The sequence below is a fragment of the Papio anubis genome, chromosome 11, assembly GCF_008728515.1.
Source record: "Papio anubis isolate 15944 chromosome 11, Panubis1.0, whole genome shotgun sequence".
Taxonomy (NCBI): domain Eukaryota; kingdom Metazoa; phylum Chordata; class Mammalia; order Primates; family Cercopithecidae; genus Papio; species Papio anubis.
This window is the reverse complement of record NC_044986.1, coordinates 69,675,045-69,699,119: the sequence shown is the minus strand read 5'-3', so window position 1 is coordinate 69,699,119 and position 24,075 is coordinate 69,675,045. Positions and strand designations below refer to the sequence as shown.

At 39.4% G+C, this 24,075-nt stretch overlaps 2 protein-coding genes across 8 annotated transcripts in view; one reads left to right on the top strand and one right to left on the bottom strand.

Annotated features, from left to right (window-relative positions):
• ECD (ecdysoneless cell cycle regulator) overlaps positions 1 to 24,075 on the top strand; it is a 57,450-nt gene that overhangs the window by 16,181 nt on the left and 17,194 nt on the right. Inside the window, exons 8-14 of one of the 3 annotated variants that reach the window (XM_009214707.2) lie at positions 1,777 to 1,905; positions 3,826 to 3,911; positions 10,775 to 10,881; positions 11,020 to 11,206; positions 12,409 to 12,476; positions 13,557 to 13,771; positions 15,657 to 15,867. In XM_009214707.2, the coding sequence (XP_009212971.2) occupies positions 1,777 to 1,905; positions 3,826 to 3,911; positions 10,775 to 10,881; positions 11,020 to 11,206; positions 12,409 to 12,476; positions 13,557 to 13,771; positions 15,657 to 15,867 (1,003 nt within the window). Of the gene's footprint in view, positions 1 to 1,776; positions 1,906 to 3,825; positions 3,912 to 10,774; positions 10,882 to 11,019; positions 11,207 to 12,408; positions 12,477 to 13,556; positions 13,772 to 14,304; positions 14,693 to 15,656; positions 15,947 to 24,075 lie in introns of those variants that run through there. The other 2 variants (XM_003903778.4, XM_021943377.2) reach the window with 2 other exon arrangements.
• Positions 281 to 24,075, bottom strand: part of NUDT13 (nudix hydrolase 13) — a 40,816-nt gene continuing 17,021 nt past the window's right edge. For 3 of the 5 annotated variants that reach the window (XM_009214706.2, XM_009214705.3, XM_021943378.2), the window contains 2 exons: positions 23,807 to 23,961; positions 18,619 to 19,740 (listed from right to left, as the gene is read on the bottom strand). In XM_009214706.2, the coding sequence (XP_009212970.1) occupies positions 19,540 to 19,740; positions 23,807 to 23,961 (356 nt within the window). In that variant the 3' untranslated portion in view covers positions 18,619 to 19,539. Of the gene's footprint in view, positions 771 to 18,618; positions 19,741 to 23,806; positions 23,999 to 24,075 lie in introns of those variants that run through there. The other 2 variants (XM_017962944.3, XR_651681.2) reach the window with 2 other exon arrangements.

The window sequence follows — 24,075 nt, the reverse complement described above, 5'->3', positions numbered from 1 at the left end:
TGCACGGGAAAGAAAAACTCCATAAATAAAGTCAAAAGTTAGCAAATCTGGAAAAAGTGTTATATTTGCAATCTAAATGAAAAAAAGCTGACTTCTCTAATATATAAAGTGTTCCTTTAAGTCAATATGAAAAAGATAATACTAGCCAATTAATTTTAAAATGTTCAGGAACTATGAACATAGTCCACAGGAAAGGAAATACAGGTGACCTTTAAGTTAAACACACGAAAAATATTTAATCTTACTCATAATAAAAGAAATGTACTTTAAAGCTACAAAATAGTGTTTTTCATCATTTATTAGCAAGTATCAAATGACTTGATAATACATACTGGGTTGTTGAGAATATATAGAGAAAAACACTCTCAGACATTGTTGATAGGAATATAAGTTGATTGTATCCCTTAGGAGAACATTTTGGCAAAACAGATGTTCCTTGACTTACAATGGGGTTACTTCCTGATAAACCCATCAAAAATGGAAAATATCATAAGTCAAAAATGTGTTTAATACATCCAACCCACCAAACATCATAGCTTCGCCTAGCCTATCTTAAATGGGCTCAGAATACTTACATTAGCATACAGTTGGGCAAAATCATCTAACACAAAGCCTATTTTATAATAAACTGTTGAATATGTCTTGTAATTTATTGAATACAGTATAGTGTAGAGTACAGTATTGGTTGATTGCCTTTGTGATCACATTGCCAACTGCAGCTTGCTGCCACTGTGTATCCAGCATCATGAGAGAGTATGCATATTGCTAGCCTGCGAAAGATAAAAATTATAAGTAAGGTTTCTACCTAATGCATATTGCTTTCACATCATCATAAAGTCAAAAAAGTGTTAAGTCAAACCATCATAAGTTGGGGACTATCTGTATCTATCAACATTTAAAATGCACAAACCCTTTTGATCAGCATTTTCACTTCTAGGAAATGATTCTCTATGTATTTTACATATATACAAGGACATATATGGAGCATACTCATGACAGCATTGTTCATAGTAGCAAGAGATTAGAAACTACTTAAATGTCCATTAGTAGGGGAATAGATAAATTATGCTTTAGCCATGAAGTAAGATGGATGAATTTGTGTGTGCTCATGTAAGTGATCTCCAAGGTATATGGTTAAGTGTCAAAAGCAAGGTGTCAAATAGTGTGTATGTGTCCATTGAGCAATAAAAGGGGTGGAGTAGAAAGCTATGCATACAGAGAGGCACACACATACCTACTTCAGTGTGTAGGTTACTTCTGAAAGGATGTGCAAGAAGTTGGTAACGGTGTTGTGTAGCTTGATCAGGGAAGCTCCCTGATCATCACATTTAGCCATGTGCATCTATTATATTTTTTTAATCAAAAGACTTTTAGAATGAAGTGATTTCCTCCCTTTACTATGTCTGAGATCATGTTCAATTTATGTATAATTTCTATTGGACAAGAAACCTTTTGTAACCCTTTTCATAATCAAACAATAAATGTAAATTTCTGGTTTTGTAATCAGCAGGAAAAGGAATCTCTTTGAAGAGAACAGGAATCTTTGTTGCATATCATTTTCTTTCCTTTTATTTTTTAGTAATCTAGAATGATTGAGAAACTTGGGAATAAGTTTATATTTTTCATAAAATTCAAAAAGTGTTATAATTGTCCAAATGCCCATGTATCCAGTCACCTAGTTCTAGAGTGTGGCTCAGTGGAAAGAAAGTAATGTGTTATAATAAGATATGGAAAAAAAAGGAACTTAATAACAAAAATTCTACCTGTCTCATCTAGGCTCATGGATTTGAGATCTTATGCTCCAAATGTAGCCCACATTTTTCTGATTGCAAGAAATCCCTTGTGACTGCCTCACCACTCTGGGCCAGTTTCCTTGCAAGTCTGAAAAAGAATGATTACTTTAAGGTAGGACTTGGAAAGTATTTGTTTGTAAGTATACAATCCAGGGAAAATCAAGCCAGTAACTTAAAGTCCTATAGTCCATATTTAAATGTGTGACATAATTATGGAAGCTAGAGTTAAAGCAGACTTTCTAGTTCAGTGGTATTCAGGTGCTAATGAAGGAGGTGTCTATGAACTGTTTCCAGTATTAGAGGAGAATTAATACTGTTGGTACTAAATGATGAAAGAGATTATTTGTACCAGATAAAACAACTTGCAAAAACTTGATAATGCAAACACGAAAACACCAGATAGGAAAATTAGCAAAGGTGTGGATTTTAAAAATTATTAAAAGATATCTAGTAAATTTCTCTTAAAATATTCAACTTCACAAGTAGTAAAGATACACATATAAACATAGTAATGAAGAATGTCTTTCATGTATGTACAAAAGGATATGAATGATATTCTGTGCTGTCAAGAGTATGGTAAAAATAATACTCCTATACCTTGCTGGTAACATTGCAAATTGGTAGAATCTTAATTGGAAAGTAATTTGGTAGTGTCTTCCAAGAGGTATAGAAAGGTTCAGACTTGGAACCTTCACTTTGAATAATCTTTTTAAAGGAAATATCCAAGAAGTAGAAAAGTCCCTAAGAATATGATGATGATAAAGATGTCATAGCAATACAAAAAGTACTTAAGATACTGTAGCATATATATGGTGGTTTTTGTTTTTGTTTTTGTTTTTTTCTTTTTTTGAGACGGAGTTTTGCTCTGGCCTTCCAGGCTGGAGTGCAAAGGCACAATCTCGGCTCACTACAACCTCTGCCTCCTAGGTTCAAGGGATTCTCCTCAGCCTCAGCCTCCTGAGTAGCTGGGATTACAGGCACACACCACCACATCTAGCCAATTTTTGTATTTTTAGTAGAGATGGGGTTTCACCATGTTGGCCAGGCTGGTCTCAAACTCCTGACCTCAGGTGATCCCTCCGCCTTGGCCTCCCAAAGTGCTGGAATTACAGGCATGAGCCACCATGCCCGGCTATTACTGTTGTTGTTGTTATTGTTGTTGTATAGGGTCTTGCTCTGTCATGCAAGCCAGATTGTTGTAGTAGGATCATAGCTCACTGCAGCCTTGAACTCCTGGGCTCAAGTGATCCTCCTGCCTCTGCCTGTCAAAGAGCTGAGACTATAGGCATGTGCCACCATGCCTAGCTAATGATTTTTTTTTTCTTCTTTTAAGTAGAGTCGAAGTCTTGCTATGTTGCCCAGGCTGGTCTCAAACTCATGTCCTCAAGTGATCCTTCCAGCTCGCCTCCCAAAGTACTGGGATTATAGGCATGAGCCACAGTGCCCAGCCAGTATATTCTTAAAAAATGTAAAATACTAAGTATGACTATCACTATAAATATGCATTTAGAAAACACAAATGATAGTAGTGGTGGGATTTTGCCATTTTTTATTCTACTTGGCAAACTTTCTGTACTTTGTTTTGTGAATTACTAGTTAATCAGTTATATCTTTAACTTTTTTTTTTTTTTTTTCCGTAGAGGCAGGGTCTTACCATGTCGCCCAGGCTGGTCTTGAACTCCTGAGCTCAAGCAATCTGCCCACCTCATCCTCCCAAAGTGTTGGGATTATAGGTGTGAACCATCACACCCAACCAATTATATCTTAAAAGAAAATGGTAGAAAACTCTCCAAACTGGAAATAGGCCCTTAATGGTGAAAAAGATTAGGAATCACTACATCTAGCCGAGTCCCCTCATTTGAAGAAATTGGAACTCAAACAGGCCCATTAATGACAAATCAGGGCCTAGGACTTGGGACACGTGATTCCTGAGTAGTAGACTATTTGCTGCCTGCCTGAAAGTTGCTGGTGAACACATTTTTTTCATGACGACGTGTGAGCAATGTTCTGAAGACCATTTTTTTTTTTTAAGGGACTGATAGAAGGTTCTGTTCAGTACCGGGAAAGGCTAGAAATGGCAGAGAATTACTTCCAGCTCTCAGTAAACCGGCCAGAAAGGTGAGTTATTGTTAAGACTCCTACTACAAAGATTGGTATTTAGGTAGTTCTTTTTATTTTTTATTTATTGTTTATTTATTATTCTTACTTGTTTATTGTTTTGAAACGGAGTCTCACTCTGCCACACAGGCTGGCAGCCTCCACCTCCTGGACTCAAGTGATCACACCACTGCACTGTAGCCTGGATGACAGAGTGAGACTCTGCCTCAAAAAAGAAACAAAAACAACGAAAGAAATTTTGCATCCTCCTCTGTGTAATTTTACTCATTATGATATCACATTTTCCATGGCATTAAACAGTCTTTATAAACATAATTTTTAAAAGCTGCACAATATGGCCAGGCACAGTGGCTGACGCCTGTAGTCCCAGCACTTTGGGAGGCCAAGGCAGGCGGATCACGAGGTCAAGAGATTGAGACCATCCTGGTCAACATGGTGAAACCTTGTATCTACTAAAAATACAAAAATTAGCCGGGCACGATGGCGCGCGCCAGTAGTCCCAGCTACTTGGGAGGCTGAGGCAGGAGAATTGCTTGAACTCAGGAGGCAGAGGTTGCTGTGAGCTGAGACTGCACCTGGTGACAGAGCAAGACTCCGTCTCAAAAAAAAAAAAAAAAGCTGCACAATATTCCAGCAAATGGATGTACCCCCATAATTTACTCAACTGTTTTTTACTGTTGGGGAAAAAATTACAAGTAGCTTAAATGTCCTCCAACGTTTTAATTTATGTTGCAGGAGAGGCTCCCATTCTGCACACCAGGATAAATTTTAAACAGTTTAAAACCAAACTTCCATCTCCCTCCAGACCTGTTGTTGAATTTCCAGTGTTTGTGGTTTTTAAAAAATAGCTGAATTAATATCGTAGACTTTTATTTTAGATTTACCTTTCATTTTCACTTTTTTTCATTTATTGTTATTATTTTTTATTTTTATTTTTTTAGACAGAGCCTCACTTAATCGCCCAGGCTGGAGTGCAGTCCTCCGTCTCCCGGGTTGAAGTGATTCTCCTGCCTCAGCCTCCCAAGTAACTAGGACTATAGGCACGTACCACCATGTCTGGCTAATTTTTGTATTTTTAGTAGAGACAGGGTTTCACCATGTTGGCCAGACTGGTCTCAAACTCCTAACCTCAGGTGATCCACCCACCTTGGCCTCCCAAAGTGCTGGGATTGCAGGCGTGAGCCAATGCACCCAGTCATTAATTTTTTATTTTTAATTATTGTGGCTACATACTAGTTGTACATATTTATGGGGTACACGTGATTACATGTATAATGTCCATGTGGCATACAATGTATAATGATCAAATCAGGGTAATTAAGCTTTCCATCACCTCAAGCATTTATTTCTTTGTGTTAGGAAAATTCTTAGTTATTCAATTTTTTAAAGGTATTTGGAACTATATAATAAATTATTATTAACTGTAGTCACCCTCTTGTGCTACCAAACACTAGCTCTTTTTAATTTTTTTAAAAATATTTTTTGGGATTTGCCAGGAAGATGTTACTAAAGAGGAGTCCAGATGCAGACCCCAAGAGAGGGTTCTTGGATCTCGTGCGAGAAAGAATTTGGGGCGAGTCCATAGAGTAAAGTGAAAGTATGTTTATTAAGAAAGTAAAGGAATAAAGAATGGCTATTCCATAGGCAGAGCAGCAAACACTAGCTCTTATTCCTTCTATTTAACTAATTTTTGTAACCATTAACTATTCCCTCTTTTCCCCCCGCTCTCTGCTACCCTTCCCAGCCTCTGGTAACCATCATTCTACCTTTTTTATTTCATTATTATTATTTTTACAGAGTCTCACTCTGTTGCCCAGGCTGGAGTACAGTGGTACAGTCATAGCTCATTGCAATCTTGACCTCCTAGATTTAAGAGATCCTCCTGCCTTGGCTTCTCAAAGTTCCGGGATTACAAGTGTGAGCCACAGAACCCAGCCAACCATTATTCTGCTCTCTATCTCTCAGTTCAGAATTGTTTTTAGCTCCTACATATAATATCATAGACTTTCTCCCAATTTATTAGAGATTGTAATAGTGAAAAATTACAAGCAACCGAAGTATCCATCAATAATTGATAAATGAATTGCAGTTTATTTATATGATAGCCTATCTAGTAGTTAACCAGAGATTAACTATATTTACATATATCTGATTTAGGATTTTTCAACCTTAGTGCTACTGACATTTTAAATCTGATAATTTGTTGTGAGGGACTGGCTTGCGCTTCATAGGACATTTAACAGCATCCCTGGCCTCTATCCAGTAAATATCAATAGCACTTCTCCCTCATCCCCCAATAATGACAACCAAAAATGTCTCCAGACATTGCCAGATGTACCTAGGGGGCAAAATTTTCCCTGGTTGGGAACCACTGATCTAAATGAATAGATTTCAAAAACAATGTCAGTGAAAAAAAAAAAAAAAACAAGTTATAAATACGTACGGTAATGGGTACCAAAAAAAACAGAATGAATGAGTAAGACCTACTATTTGATAGCACAACAGGGTGGCTATAGTCAATAATAACTTAATTATACATTTAACATAGAGTGTAATTGGATTGTTTGTAACTTGAAGGATAAATGCTTGAGAGGATGTATACTCCATTCTCCATGATGTGCTTATTTCACATTACATGCCTGTATCAAAACATATATCCTGTAAATATATACACCTACTATGTACCCACAAAAATTAAAAATGAAAATGAAAAAGAATAAAATATATACCATGTGGATGTTACACATATAAAAATTTTAAATACACAAAATACTATACAGTCTGGGCGCAGTGGCTCACACCTGTAATGCCAACATTTTGGGAGGCCAAGACAGGTGGATCACGAGGTCAGCAGTTCAAGACCAGCCTGGCCAATATGGTGAAACCCTGTCTCTACTAAAAATTCAAAAATTAGCTGGGCGTGGTGGCATGCACCTGTAGTCCCAGCTGCTCGGGAGGCTGAGGCAGGAGAATCGCATGAACCCTGGAGGCGGAAGTTGCAGTGAGCCGACATCGTGCCGCTGCACTCCAGCCTAGGTGACAGAGCAAGACTCTGTCTCAAAACAAAACAAAACTATACATTATTTATAGATACATATATATTCATTTATTCAACAAATATTTATCAAGTGCCTCCTATGTGCCAGGTCCTATTCCAGGCATTGGGAATATAATAAATGAACCCAAAGTGTCCTCGTCCTTATGGAGCTCACATGCTAATGTAGGAGAAAGACCGCAAGCCATTATATAATGTTAGATGGTAGTAAGTGCTATGAAGAAAAAGCAGTGAGTGGGGATACAGGGGTAGAGACTGCTCTTCTAGATAGATAAGTTTAATCTTCTAGAAGATTAAACTTCCTTAGGCCTTTCTAAGGAAGTTTTCTTTGAGAAGGGACCTGAATGAAGTGAAGAAGTGAGGCATTCAGGTATTTAGGGGAATAACATTCCAGCAAAAGGACAGACAGCAAATACAATAAATAGAAACATACATATATATACACACAGAGAGAAAGAAAAGCGCCGAAGTGTACTTGAGAAAGCAGTCACCTCTGGGGAACAAGACAATGGATTGGGATGGGTGGCAGTGGTCATCAAAGGAAACATTAGCTTTCTCTACAGTAGTTTTTTTTTTTTTTTTAAGACGGAGCCTCCTTCTGTCGCCAGGCTGAAGTTTAGTGGCGCGATCTCGGCTCACCGCAGCCTCTGCCTCCCCAGTTCAAGCGATGCCCCTGCCTCAGCCTCCCGCGTAGCTGGGACTATAGGCGCATGTCACCACGCCCGGCTAATCTTTTTGTATTTTAGCAGAGACAGGGTTTCACCATGTTGGCCAGGATGGTCTCAATCTCCTGGCCTTGTGATCTGCCCTCCTCAGCCTCCCAAAGTGCTGGGATTACATCTCTACAATATTTTTAAGTTACATGATAAACCTATACCCTTTTTTGTCAATTAAAAATAAATAAATAGGCCGGGCGCAGTGGCTCACGCCTGTAATCCCAGCACTTTGGGAGACCGAGGTGGGCAAATCACCTGAGGTCAGGAGTTTGAGACCAACCTGGCCAACATGGTGAAACCCCATCTCTACTACAAGTACAAAAAATTAGCCAGATGAGGTGGTGGGCACCTGTAATCCCAGCTACTCAAATTAAAAATACACAAACAAATAGCCAGGCACAGTGGCTCATGCCTGTAATCCCAGCTACTTGCTGAGGTAGGAAGATTGCTTGAGCCCAAGAGTCAAGGCTGCAGTGAGCTGTGATCATGCCACGCACTCTAGCCTAGGCGACAGAGTGAGACCCTGTCTTAGAAAAAGAAAAAAAAGAAACTATGCACAGAGATACTTATGTGTTGAGTGAGTGACATAATGCTGACATGATTTGTTACATAAATTGATGGCACCCTGTCTGAACTATTAAGAATGGACCAGATCAAGTTGTATAAAGGACTTGCTTTAATTGAATAAACATTTGCATATCTTGCAAAATCACGTAGGTGATGGGGAACTGTCTCTACTCTGTATTATTAATATGTAAACATTACTAGGAGAGAGAAAAGAATAACCCAAATAATCATAACAAAAGGCAAAATAAAAATCATTGTGGAATATCAAATGCTAAAGAGAGTCATAGTGAGAGGTAATAAACTTTCACAAAGGTTGAAGCAGAGAAGTTAAAAAAAGAAAGATAATGGAAGGCTTCAGGGAGGAGGTATTTCAGTTAAGTCTTAAAGAATGAGGATTTTTTTTTTTTGACTGTGTCTTGCTCTTTTTTTTTTTTTTTTTGAGATGGAGTCTCACTCTGTTGCCCAGGCTGGAATGCAGTGGCGTGATCCCAGCTCACTGCAAGCTCCACCTCCCAGGTTCATGCCATTCTCTTGCCTCAGCCTCCCAAGTAGCTGGGACTACAGGCGCCCGCCACCACGCCTGGCTTTTTTTTCTTTTTTTTTTTTAGTAGAGATGGGGTTTCACTGTGTTAGACAGGATGGTCTCGATCTCCTGACCTCATGATCCGCCCGCCTCGGCCTCCCAAAGTATTGGGATTACAGGCGTGAGCCACGGCCCCCACCCAATGGAGTCTTTCTCTTGTCGCCCAGCTTGGAGTGCAATGGCATGATCTTGGCTCACTGCAACCTCTGCCTCCTGGGTAGTACAGACTTTGCAAAAGTTATAGAACTTCCCTGGGCTCTGGTTTTCTCATCTGTAAAACAGGATTATTACCTTCTATAATAATGATGAGAGGACTCAATAAGAAAATGTATTTAAAGTGTTAGCATAGCATTTAATACATGCTAGATAAATTTTAATTGATACTTTCCTTCTGGATCTTCTTTTCTTTATATATAAAATATATATGTTATATGTATGTCTTTATGTATTTTTAGTACGTCTTTTATATGTATATGTACTATTAATATAATACAACTCTTTCTATGTACATATATATACATATAGACCCTGTCTATACATATATGTATAGAAAGAATTATACGAGATCAGTGGCTTCATAATGATGTTCCATGGAGCCTGCTTCAGAGCCAAAAGGGAAGGCAAATTGTGTAGATCTCTGAGCCTCTATCCTCCACTTGATTTATTTTTATTTTATTTTATTTATTTATTGAGACGGAGTCTTGCTCTGTTGCCCATGCTGGGGTGGCTCACTGCAACTTCTACCTCCCGGGTTCAAGCAATTCTCCTGCCTCAGCCTCCTGAGTAGCTGGGATTACGGGCGTGTGCCACAATGCCCAGCTAATTTTTGTATTTTTAGTAGAGACGGAGTTTCACCATGTTGGCCAAGTGAACTCCTGACCTCAAGTGATCTCCCCTCCTTGGCCTCCCAGAGTGCTGGGATTACAGGCATGAGCCATCGTGCCTGGCCTATCCTCCACTTTAATCAAGGCCATTTTTCTTTGAGCCCTTCTATATTTTAGAATTCCTGGTAAAAGTTTTTTTTTTTGAGAAAAAGGGATCTGTAACCTAAAAATATGCTTAAAAACAAATTAGAAGGTTGGGCACAGTGGCTCATGTCTGTAATCCCAGCACTTTGGGAGGCCGAGGCAGGGGGATCACGAGGTCAGGAGTTCGAGACCAACTTGGCCAATATGGTGAAACCCCATCTTTACTGAAAATACAAAAATTAGCCAGGCATGGTGGCGCATGGCTGTAGTTTCAGCTACTTGGGAGGTTGAGGCATGATAACTGCTTCAACCCGGGAGGCAGAGGTTGTGGTGAGCCGAGGTCGTGCCACTGCACTCCACCCTGGGTGGCAGAGTGAGACTCTGTCAAAAACAAACAAACAAACAAATTAGAGCCAGGTGTTTTGGCATGTACTTGTAGTGCCGGCTACTTGGGAGGCTGAAGTAGGAGGATCACTTGAACCCAGGAGTTCGAGTCCATTCTGGGCAACAATGAAACCCCATCTCTTTATTTTTTTTTATTTTTTTTTTGAGACGGAGTCTCGCTCTGTCGCCCAGGCTGGAGTGCAGTGACGCGATCTCGGCTCACTGCAAGCTCCGCCTCCCGGGTTTACGCCATTCTCCTGCCTCAGCCTCCTGAGTAGCTGGGACTACAGGCGCCCGCCACCGCGTCCGGCTAATTTTTTGTATTTTTAGTAGAGACGGGGTTTCACCATGTTCGCCAGGATGGTCTCGATTTCCTGACCTCGTGATCCGCCCGCCTCGGCCTCCCAAAGTGCTGGGATTACAAGCATGAGCCACCGCGCCCGGCCCCCATCTCTTTAAAAAAAAAAAAAAAAAAAAAAACTCCCCAAATTAGACTAGCTAATCCCTTCCAACTTTAAAATACTATGTATTTATGATTACTATTCTAGGTTCTCTTATGAAGAAATACTCATGTTTTTTATTTTTCATAGTTCTCTTGCTATGAGCCCTGGTGAAGAAATCTTAACCTTATTACAGACAATACCATTTGATATAGAAGACCTTAAGAAAGAAGCAGCTAATCTTCCTCCAGAGGATGGTAAGTGATGGACCAGGATACAGTGGAAGGGTTAAAAAAAAAAAATTAAAATGTTCTACTAAGTCTCACAGGATCCTCTCCTAAGAGGACTTATCATGTGAATGTAGAATGGCAGTATCATGCTTTCTTCTTTTTCAGATGACCAGTGGTTAGATCTCTCACCAGATCAGCTGGACCAGCTGCTGCAGGAAGCTGCTGGCAAAAAAGAATCAGAGTCTATTTCCAAGGAGGAGAAGGAGCAGAACTATGACTTAACTCAAGTCTCAGAGAGCATGAAAGCTTTCATATCCAAAGTCTCAACCCACAAGGGAGCAGAGCTGCCTCGGTAATTTGTGTTAAAGTATAAATATATAAATAGTTAGAACCCAAATGTTGAAGTCATAGTCATTGCCATTTCCACTTTTTTTTTTTTTTTTGAGTAAATGAGTTGTACAGATTTCTTTCTTTTTTGTGCCTAGTATGGTGATAACTTACTTATCTGAAGTCAGATTTCTAGAAGTCTCATCCTTTGCAATCCTTGAAATAAGCCAGAAAGATCACCCTAAAAACCATCATCCAGAACCACACAGGGAAACCATATACTTTACTCTTTAGTAGCTTTATGGGCTCAACATTTAGCTTTCAACAAGTTCAGACCTCTGATCTCCCGCCCTGCAAACAGATTGGATATTGAAAACTCAAAGGCAGAAATAATAACAGAAATGTGAAATTACATTTGGCAAGTAACAGGAAAAACAGGTAGATAGAATTATTACTTGTAGGCTGGGCGCGGTGGCTCACACCTGTAATCCCCGTACTTTAGGAGGCCAAGGTGGGTGGATCACGAGGTCAGGAGTTCAAAACCAGCCTGGCCAGCATGGTGAAACCCCAACTCTACTAAAAATACAAAAATTAGCTGGGCATGGTAGCACACGACTGTAATCGCAGCTACTTGGGAGGCTGAGGCAGGAGAATGGCGTGAACCTGGGAGGTGGAGCTGGCAGTGAGCTGAGATCGCGCCACTGCACTGCAGCCTGGGCTACAGAGAGAGCAAATAATAATAATAATAATAATAATAATTGTTACTTGTGTATCACATATATCATTATTAGTGTTGATACTCTTGAACCTGATGAAAGATCTAAATTTATATTTGGTATTCTCTCTTTAAGAAAGCAGGGATAAGGGAAGATACGTTCTTGTTTATTTTTTAAGCTTTAGTCCTTAAAAGAACAAAGTAACTCAAATAAATAATGGTTTTGCTAATGCTAGATATCTTATTGGGGCTAGAGAGTGGGTAGGTCCCTAAATCAGCATAAGCTAAATGTACATAAACAAGATGCTATTTTTACTTTTCATTTATCAGACTTTCCCATTTCTGTTGTCCTTCAAGGCCAATAAACTCAAGAATTTTTAAAACTACAATTTTTCTTGCTGTGCCTCCTTAGAAATTCTATCTTTGGTAGCTTTCCTAAGAATGGCACTACTTTAGAAAAGTTTCAAACAGTTGTATTTAGAATAAATTGTCTTTGTCCTTTAATATTGCAGAGAACCTTCTGAAGCTCCAATAACTTTTGATGCAGATTCTTTTCTTAATTATTTTGATAAGATTTTAGGTAAGTAATGGTGTGATGTTGACTTTCATTTTGAAACTGTAAGTCGTATAGCTGTTGCTAGAGCATTGGGTTATTAGATATCTCAGAAGCCAAAATATTTGCTTTCTCTTCCTGGTTTTGAATTGCTTTCAACCATGAATTACTACCCATGAATAATTTTGTAGAGGCTGCCTAGCTCAGTGCTTGACATATACAGTAGCTGCTCATTAAATTTTTTTTTTTTTATTTGAGACAGAGTCTCGCTCTGTCACCCAGGCTGGAGTGCAGTGGCGCGATCTCGGCTCACTGCAAGCTCTGCCTCCCGGGTTCACGCCATTCTCCTGCCTCAGCCTCCTGAGTAGCTGGGACTACAGGTGCCCGCCACCACGCCCAGCTAATTTTTTTGTATTTTTAGTAGAGACGGGGTTTCACCGTGTTAGCCAGGGTGGTCTCGATCTCCTGACCTCGTGATCCGCCCGCCTCGGCCTTCCAAAGTGCTGGGATTACAGGTGTGAGCCACTGCGCCTGGCCTCATTAAATATTTGAGAGTGACTGAATGCTGTGTGTTTAAATAGGGTTTTACCTTGGCTCCCATATTATATTGTTCTTTTTTGGAATTACTGTACTTACAAATCAATAAGAAAAAGATAACTCAATTAAAAAATCATTATAATATGTATATATGTACAGAACTGCAGAGATGAAGATCGGGATACCCAGAAACTGCTAAAAGATGCTTACCTCTGGGGAGAGTGTGAGATTTGAGACAATATTTGTATGGCTTGAATGTTTACATCAAAATGTATTCATTTATTAGGTAGTTTTTAAATGTTTTAAGAAAAATATTTTAATTAATTGAATTCACTTTTTTTAAAGCTAAATCTTTTGACTCAGCCTGTACGCTTTTCTACAACATTAAATGCACACATATTCTACAACATTAAATGCACAGCATTACCATTTGTAAAAGGGATTTTTGTGAAGTAGACTATGTGTCTTTTTCTGTGGGTAACATTCTAATTATTTTGAGATGCGTAGTAACTAAAAAGTAATAATAATAATAATTACCAAGTGGCTCTTTCTTTCTTGGGGGCTATGTAGGGCCAAGGCCTCACGAGTCAGATTCTGATGATCTGGATGAGGAAGAATTTGAATGTTTAGATAGTGATGATGACTTGGACTTCGAAACACACGAACCTGGCGAAGAGGCTTCTCTGAAAGGAACTCTTGATAATCTCAAGTCATATATGGCCCAGATGGACCAGGAACTAGCACACACCTGCATCGGCAAAAGTTTCACCACTAGAAAGCAAGTGGTATGTGTGTTTTTAACCTTTTTCTCTTTCTGAGTCTAGTATGTCAGATAGCTAAAACCATATTTTATCATAGTTTTTCTTTTTTTGCTGTGTGAGATTTGAAATAAATAAGAATGTTAATTGTTTTCCTAACTCTGGTAGGATAAAGGATCATAGACTTAATTTTCCTAAACATAAGCTTCATTATATTACTTATTCTATGTTATCTATCAGGATTTAAAATAAAAGGTCATATAATATGCTCAAATTAGAATGCGATTGTACACTACAACTTCTTAAATAGATTTTTCTTCAAAAGTAGTTTTAAAAAACTACAGCTTAAATGGATTTTAAAAAAGAGAGGGCACATGTTCTCAAGACCTTTTGAGACTGTGCCTTGGGCCACAGTGGATTAAAACAAAATAACATAAGTAAATAAATAGAAAGGATCTTAAACATCCAAATAACTTTCCAGTTTTGACAGTTGATTTTGTATGTTTCCCTAATTTAGAGCCAAATTTAGAATTCACCTTCCATTTATGTTTTCATCCTAGTTTTTAATGCCACCACTGTCTAATCCTAAACAGAGGCATTATGGAAAGAGCAAGGACCCTGGAGTCTTATGGGTGAGGGTTTGAAGTCTACCTCAGCTGTCCACTGTCAATGTGTCTATAAACCAGTAATCCTCATGTCATAGAATTAACATGAGAACCAAATTAGACAGCAGAAAAACCTACAATAGGCCTTTAATTAATGTTAATTCCCCTTGCTTTGGTCATCTAAACCACTTTTAAAACTATAATCACTTCCAGAATTGTCAAAATCTAGTAGAAACCATACATTAGATTTATCTAAAGCAGCAGTATTTCTTAAATTTTAATGTGAATATAAGCCAAAGGATCATGTTACAACATAGATTCTGATTAAGTAGGCCTGGGATGAAGCCTGAGATTTTCCTTTTTTTAAAAAAAATCACTTTGTTTTATTTTATTATTATTATTATTTTTAATTTGAGATGGAAGTCTCCCTCTATCACCCAGGCTGGAGTGCAGTGGTGCGATCTTGGCTCACTGCACCCTCTGCCTCCTGGGTTTAAGCGATTCTCCTGCCTCAGCCTCTGAAGTAGCTGGGACTACAGGTGTGCACCGCCATGCCTGGCTAATTTTTGTATTTTTAGTGGAGACAGTTGGCCAGGCTGGTCTCTCAAACTCCTGACCTCAAGTGATCCACCCACCTCAGCCTCCCAAAGTGCTGGGATTACAGGTGTGAGCCACCACTCCCAGCTGAGATTTTCCATTTCTAATAAGCCCCAAGCGATGGAGATTCTGCTGCTCCATGGACTACACTTTGGGTAGCAAGGACATAAAAGTCTATCGAGCTGTAATCTTTCAAATCCTTTCCCCAGCTTGTGGAATCAGAGGCCCAACTAACAATTTAGAGTCTTTGTGGTTGCAACCACAAAGCCTTGTGTTTTCATTTTTAAGCTTTTTCACTGGGAAAGAAAGGAACACTCGCTTCTTTCATTTTGAAGAAAATTTACATTATTATTTCATTTAATATTCACTTTTATGTTTCTTTCTTTTAAGACTCTTAGACAAGTTATAAATGTACCTTCTTAATTCTGTTAGCCCTTGAGCTATTTCAAAATAGACATGCGATTTATTTGATTTGCAAGAGTCTTTCCTGGAGAGAAGTGTCTTATAATCTTTAGAACCAAGTGTTAATATCTGTGCTAAGCCATATAACTTATTAGACTTCATTTTCAGTTTATATAACCAAGGATAAGAAGTTTCCTTTTTAATTTGGAATGCAAATTTACATTGTGGCTTAGTTATCTTTTTATTGTAACCACCATGCAACCTAATGATATATTATCCCATAATTTTCTTTTCCCTCCATGAATAAGGAACCTGTATCCCAGACTACTGACAACAATTCAGATCAGGAAGATTCTGATACAGGAGAATCTGTTATGGCACCAGTAGATGTGGACCTGAACCTGGTTTCAAATATATTGGAATCCTATAGCTCCCAAGCTGGACTGGCAGGACCCGCTTCCAATCTTTTACAAAGCATGGGAGTGCAGCTGCCTGACAACACCGATCACAGACCAACAAGTAAGCCAACGAAAAATTAACCAGCACATTTAGCTTCTCTTTTCTCTTTTTAAATAAATATTGAATATGATTCTGTTCATTTCTAGTTTAGATTACTCATTTAGTAAAAATGTTTCTTCATTACAAGTTTTACAGATTGACTTCTCCTACATGAGAATTGTGGCCCTCTTGGCACAAGTCTTTGTGATCTCAGCTGTGGGTTACACACAGGTTTTGAACTCGGCAGGGTAGAATCTAACCCCTAGACAACTTTGAGATGAAATTCACACACTTTGTGCTAAGGACATGGCCTACCACAATATACCCTTGGAGTAATTCTAAATATTTAAATTTCTCCCTTACTGCTATTCATCCTCAGATCAAAATTTCAAGCTGACAGATTTGGATTTGATAACTCATTCAGTTTTTCTTTTCAATTTTTTTAATGTGGCATAACATGCATATGGTTAAGTGCACAAATCTTGAGTGTACAGTGAATTTTTACATGTATGTATGTACCTGAAGCAAGATATAGAACTTATTTACTTGTAAATAACAGCTATATTGAGATATAAGTCACATACCAAAAAATTTACCCTTTATACAATTCAGGGGTTTTTAGTATATTTACAAAATTGTGCAACCATCACCACCATCTAATTCTAGAATATCAGAAACCCCATACTCACTAATAGTCTCTCATTCCCTTCTACTCCCAGCCCCTAGAAACCACTAGTCTACTTTCTGTCTCTATGGATTTGCCTATTTTGGACATTTCATACCTGATACTGTACTTAATTGTTTTAATTAATTAATTGGTTTGATATTTAATATAGCTGATATATCTATTGCTAAGATGAAATGTTTCTTAAAATGATTCTCATATTCCTCCTAAAATAAATCATTATCTATATATCATAAAATTCACCATTAAAAGCAAAAAAAAAAGTCTTCTCTACAGACAGCTCCATATATTGACCATGTTTTTATAATCTAGGTCTCTGGATTCTTCTTTATTATCGCATGCAGCAGAGAGATGCCCTTACTATATCTTACCCTATCCAAGTAAAAACAATGGAAGTAGATTCATACTGTTCCCTCTCCACTGACCAAGGGAGGAATTAGGAGAATGGTGTAGTAGAGTTCTCATTTGAGAACTTACTATCACAAACTAATAAAAACTAAATATGGCTGGGCATGGTGGTGGGTGCCTGTAATCCCAGCTACTTGGGAGGCTGAGGCAGGAGAATAGCTTGAATCCGGGAGCCGGGGGTTGCAGTGAGCCAAGATTGCACCATTGCACTCCAGCCCAAGCGACAAGAGCGAAACTCCGTCTCAAAAATAAATAAATAAATAAATACTAAATATACCATACCCCACTCCAATCCTTTCTCTTCCTAGTGTTCACTGAAGTGAACTAAGGAAGAGGGTGTTACACATTGACTAAAGTAACACATCAGATGATATTGTGCAACATTTTAACATTTTAAATAATAATTATTTTAAATATATTTTTACTGTTTGTTTTGAAGCTACATTTCTCATGTTAAAAATGGGGTCCAGAATGCCATCCCAGCTCAACTATGAGAAAAAGGTTTCTCCCCATTGCACTTGTGGTACATTAGGTTTATCTTCATTGAGGATTAAATATTGGGTAGAGAAGGGGTGATAGACAGGCAAAAATATAAATGAAAATTTTTAAAATTCTGGTTACCAGGGCTGACTGACTTTCATCTGTTTTTCTATTCTGCATCATGGACCCAGATGAGTTATATTTATCCTTAGCACCTTCATAATTCATTGCCCACATATATATTCTCAGGTCAGGTAGGCCCTGTACCAAAGTTTCTTTTATTTATCTGCCATTTTCAGTATCCCAAGCCTGTTCTTTTCTGCCTCAGCTTTCAGATATCCTTGGAGTTCTACAGCAAAGTTCTTTTCCCACTCACTACTGAGAAGCAAAGTTCAATGTTGCAGCTCCTGCTGCTAGCCACTCTCATCTTTTCTTTCCCAAAAACACATTAATCAAAAAACAAACAGTTACTCCATGGTAAGTTTGGGAAACTCATAACCAGGAACTCCGCACACTCCCCTTTCTATCAGTATTTTCAGATTGGGGATGTGTACACATGTGCTCACAAACACACCCACATAGAGATAGAAAAGATTGGGAGATGGTAATACACATGGACCCTGAACTGTTTTCTTCTAACTGCAAGATATGAAGAAATCTCAGAACCTCTCTTTTGTGAGTGCTTTACCCTTCTGCATGCTGGGTTCAGCCCAGGTAAAGGCAAGCTGCCAATCTAACAAGACAATCAAGTCCCATCACATATTATCCCTCAACATTTCCTGATGAAGGCACTTTGATTTCCCCAAAGCAATGATGGTTTGCTGGCTGTGGAGAGAGCAATGACCTTTTGAGATCAAAAGGAAATTCAGTGCTTTAACTTTTCTAGTTCTAGAATCTCTTTAGTCCTATAGGACTTTGGAACTTAGTCGTATGGGACTTTGACGTGTAAATAACCTTAGGGTCTCTGGAGCTTGTGTCTTTAATCACAAATTAGTGCCTAGAATCTTCTGAAGATATGATTATTTCCTCTTTTCAGCAAGACCTCTAACATTTCTCCTGCACATTGCTTCAGTTGTTCCACTGACTTGAAACCTGGACTTAATTGTTTAATTGTCACCAATAGGGATCCTTTCCCCTACCCCCAAATTCTCACCTTGTAAAATTTTCTCAATTCATGGAACAGAAAAAGACATCAGAACAAAGGTGTGGACATTTTATTTTCCCCAAATAATCTCTTCTCCCTTATGGCATCATATATGAATGATGAGAAATCCTAAATTTAGTTTATTCCATAAAGTTTAAGAAATAGGTCAGGTTTGGCATCTGTTTATCTCCACCAATCCCTTTGTTAAAGTTAATCAACACATTGTGGATGTGCAAATGCCAGCAACTGTTTTATTTAGGAAAACAGGCATGGCAAAGCAGGAGTCTTTTCCCTGGGTCACGAACTGAGCATGTGACAGAGCTGAAAACAGCAAAAAAGACTTACTCTCTGGAGTCCCATTGAGATTCTACTACCTCAACAGAGCCTCATGGCATCTGGTTTATTATAAAGTACTCTGAGTCATAATGACTTAATTATGACTTTTATTTAACTACCATGTACATGTAACTAGAATGCACCTGTACATGAATTTAAATATGTTATACTGTGCTATTTTTCTTAATTCTGTAAGGGTAACAAGTAACTCAGTAATGACTTGAAACTTGCTATATATTTTCAATACTAAGATAAAAGTCTTCACCAAACTTACAACAGGCACATTTTGGCAGTTAGTGTAAACACAACATTAACAAGCCATATGCCAAAAGATGTTTGTTTCCAAGGCCTTGGAGAAAATGACTGAACAAGGGCCTACATCCAAACTAATGCTTCCGCCTTCCCCCTGAGTTTTGACAGTTGACAGCTCATCAGTTTTCTTCTCACACTGGCTTTTTTGATTGCCCATTGGTAGGAATTTCTTCCATTAACACTGCTGATAGAAGTGTCTTACTGTAGGCTCGCCCTTTGCTCTGCCCTTCTGAGGTCCTGTAGTTTGTCTTTTGTCACTTCTTTGTCAACTGATCTCTAGTTTGTCCCTCAGGAATACCAAGGAGCGATCTAAGTTACTTGGTCTGGGCTAAGCAGGCAGGGAAGAACAGGTCTGTTTTTCCACCCACTCCTTAATCAGTTGGTGGGAGATGGCTAACTTAGGGGGCAGCCAGAATGGGAAAGTCCCATTCTGTTGCTGAGTATAGGGGCCCTTTCTCTTCAGGGCTGTGGCTACCTCATCATGACTGAACCAGGCAGCTGTCTCTAATTCTCTCAAGTTCACCTGGATCTGAAAGACATAAGGAAGAAAAGGATGTAAGGTCAGGAGCTACAAAATTTAGAATACTATGGCCAAAGGTCAGAAAATGATTCTAGAACTAAGCAATCTTAGAAGATAATACCTGGGATCTCCAGGTTAGATGAAAGTCAGTTCTAGATACTGCCCAGAAGCAAAAGAGGCATAATTAAGAAATGAGAGTTAAATATATTTTTAACATAGTAAAAAAAAAAAAAGATAAGATATATTAAATAAATCCTGGAAGTACAAATACTAAAATGTTGAGAGTGGTTAACATTGAGAATAAATTATGAATAATACCTATTTTTCCTTGTGTCTCTATTGATTGTATAAATTTTTCAATTAAAAAAGAACATACAAATATTACTTTTTTATTTTTATTTTTTTTGAGATGGAGTTTTGCTCTTTTTGCCCAGGCTGGAGGGCAATGATGTGATCTTGGCTCACTGCAACCTCCGTCTCCCAGGTTCAAATGATTCTCCTGCCTCAGCCTCCCGAATAGTTGGGATTACAGGCACCCACCACCACACCCGGCTAATTTCTTTGTATTTTTAGCAGAGACGGGGTTTCACCGTGTTGGACAGGCTGGTTTAGAACTCCTGACCTCAGGTGATCCACCTGCCTCCCAAAGTGCTGGGATTACAGGCGTGAGCCACCGTGCCCAGCCACTGTTTTTTTTTTTTAAAGGATAAGGGTTAACGATAGTCAAAAGCATAGTCTCATCTTTGCAAGAAGCAAAGTAACGTGAACTTCATGCTGAGGAAGCTGAAATAGATTAGATATTCTATAAAAGATTCTATAAAAACCAAAACATACAATAGGCAAACTTTGGCAGGCAGAGACCATCGGTCAGGGAAGTGCAAGATGACATTGGATAAGACAATGTCTAGCCAGGCATGGTGGCTTATGCCCATAATCCCAGCACTTTGGGAGGCTGAGGTGGAAGGATCACCTGAGGTCAGGAGTTTGAGACCAGCCTGGCCAACATGGTGGAACCCCGTTTCTAATAAAAATACAAAAATTAGCCAGGCATGCTGGCAGGCACCTGTAATCCTAGCTACTCAGGTGGCTGAGCAGGAGAATTGCTTGAACCCGGGAGGCAAAGGTTGCACTGAGCTGAGATCGTGCCACTGCACTCCAGCCTGGGCGACAAGAGTGAGACTCTATTTTTAGTTCCCAACATCCTAACTGACTTGAGCAGTAAGACCAATCCTGCAGTCAGTCATTAAATGATGCCTGATTGTGTGCCTACTATATGTAAGACACTCTTAAGTCCTGACAATAAAAGATAAATTGTCTCATAAAAACTGTGTTGGGGCCGGGCGCGGTGGCTCAAGCCTGTATTCCCAGCACTTTGGGAGGCCGAGACGGGTGGATCACGAGGTCAGGAGATCGAGACCATCCTGGCTAACATGGTGAAACCCCGTCTCTACTAAAAATACAAAAAAAATTAGCCGGGCGAGGTGGCGGGCGCCTGTACTCCCAGCTGAGGCTGAGGCAGGAGAATGGCATGAATCCGGGAGGCGGGGCTTGCAATGAGCTGAGATCCGGCCACTGCACTCCAGCCTGGGCAACAGAGCCAGACTCCATCTCAAAAAAAAAAAAAAAAACTGTGTTGGGAACATCAGATATCCACATGCAAAACTGGACCCTTATCTTACACCATATACAAAAACCAACTTAAAATGGATTAAAGACTTAAATGTAAAACTTGAAACAATAAAACTCTTAGAAGAAAACATAAAGGAATAAATTTCTAGACATTAGACTGGGCAGCAGTCTCTTAGATATGACACCAAAAGTGCAGGCAAGAAAAGCAAAGATAGACAAGTAGGGATTCTATCAAACTAAAGCTTCTGCAGAATCAGGGAATCTATCAACAGAGTGAAGAGACAACCTGCAGAATGGGAGAAAATATTTGCAGACCCTATATCTAATAAGGAGTTAATATCCAAAATATATGAGGAACTCCTACAACTTAATACCAAAAAATAAATAAGCCAACTTAAAAATGGGCAAAGGATCTAAATAGACATTTCTCCAAAGAAGATATTCAAATGGCCAACAGGTGTGTGAAAAGGTGCTCAACATCACTAATAATCAGGGAAATGCAAATGAAAACCTCATACCTTCTTTGATGGCTACTATTATACCTTCTTTAATGGCTACTATTAAAAAAGTACAAAGGACAGCAGGTATTGGTAAGGATGTAGAGAAAAGGAAACCCATGTATACTGTTGGGGGGAATGTAAGTTGGTGCACCTACTATGGAAAAAGATATGGAGGTTCCTCAAAAAATTAAAAATAGAATGACCCTTTGATCTAGCAACCCACTTCTGGATATATGTCCAAAGGGACTGAAATCTGGATCTTGAAGAGGTATCTGCACTCCCATGTTCACTGCAGCATTATTCACAATGGATGAATAGATAAAGAAAATGTGGTATATACATAGAATAGAATATTATTCAGCCTTAAAAAGGAAGGAAATCCTGCATTTGCAACAAGATAGATGGGTCCAAAGGACATGCTAAGTGAAATAAGCCAGACACAGAAAGACAAATATTGTATGATCTCACTTATATGTGGAATCTAAAATAGGCAAACTTATAGAAGCAGAGAGTAGAGTGGTGGTTGCCAGGGGCTGAAGAGAGGGGAAAATGGCGGGGGTGGCCACTGGTCAAAGGGTACAAGGTGTCAGTCATGCAAAATAAGTTTTGAAGATCTGTATACCATAAGGTCTACAATTAATAATACTATATTATACACATAAAAATTTGCTAAGAAAATAGATCTCACATCAAGTGCTTTTACCACAAAATAAAAAAAACAATAGTGGGGTGGGAGAAAAATAAAAGGTGGAAGGACACTTTTGTAGGTGATGAATAAGCTTATGGCATTGATAGTGATGATGGTTTGATAATTTCAAGGGTATATACTTCTCTGCTGAAGCAGGAGAATCACTTGAACCCAGGAGGCGGAGGTTGCAGTGAGCTGAGATTGTGCCACTGCACTCAGGCTGGGTGACAGAGTAAGACTCAGTCTCAAAAAAAAAAAAAAAAAAAAGAAAAGAAATTATCTCATGACTGACATATATGCAAGGAAGAATGGAGATTATTTGCTTCCTTTAATAGGCTGCAAATTCCTTGAGGGCATAAATCATATTTAATTTAATTAATTAATTTATTTTCGAGATGCATTCTTTTTTTTTTTTTTTTTTTGAGACGGAGTCCCGCTCTGTCACCCAGACTGGAGTGCAGTGGCCGGATGTCAGCTCACTGCAAGCTCCGCCTCCCGGGTTTACGCTATTCTCTTGCCTCAGCCTCCCGAGTAGCTGGGACTACAGGCGCCAGCCACCTCGCCCGGCTAGTTTTTTGTATTTTTTTAGTAGAGACGGGGTTTCACCGTGTTAGCCAGGATGGTCTCGATCTCCTGACCTCGTGATCCGCCCGTCTCGGCCTCCCAAAGTGCTGGGATTACAGGCTTGAGCCACCGCGCCCGGCCTCGAGATGCATTCTTGCCGTTGCCCAGGCTGGAGTGCAATGGCTCGACCTCAGCTCACCGCAATCTCCACCTCCTGGGTTCAAGCAATTCTCCTGCCTCAGCCTCCCAAGTAGCTGGGACTACAGGCGCCTGCCACCACGCCCAGCCAATTTTTGTATTTTTAGTTGAGATGAGGTTTCACTATCTTGGCCAGGCTGGTCTTGAACACCTGACCTTGTGATCCACCTACCTTAGCCTCCCAAAGTGCTCAGATTACAGGCATGAGCCACCCGCGCCCGGCCTTAATTTTTGTATTTTCAGTAGAGATGGGGTTTTGCCATGTTGGCCAGGCTGGTCTTGAACTCCTGACCTCAAGTGATCCGCCCACGTCAGTCTCCCAAAGTGTTGGGATTACCGGCATGAGCCACCGTGCTCAGCCCTACATCATATTTTACAAATGTTTATATAATCTAGATGATGCTGGACTAGACAAGTGCTTAATAAGTACTTGCTGATGAGCAGATTAGACGAAGCAAAAGAACTATCACAGCATAAGGGAAACATAAGAACTTACTTCTGTTTGCCCTGGTTTCACAGTTGCATGGCAAGCAATCATGAGTGAGCCACTAGGAAAGGGCCAGTGCTGGGATGCACAGTACTGCAGGCTTTCCACCTCCAATCCCACCTCTTCTGCAACTTCTCGACGGATGGTCTCTTCCACACTTTCACCTACAAGCACTCAGATTAATTCAGGACAGCCCTGTAGCTAGAAGGGTGATACAGACAGCCCATTTGAGAAAGGCACACAACACTGGCTCCAAAGTTTCAATGAAATGCTCTTGG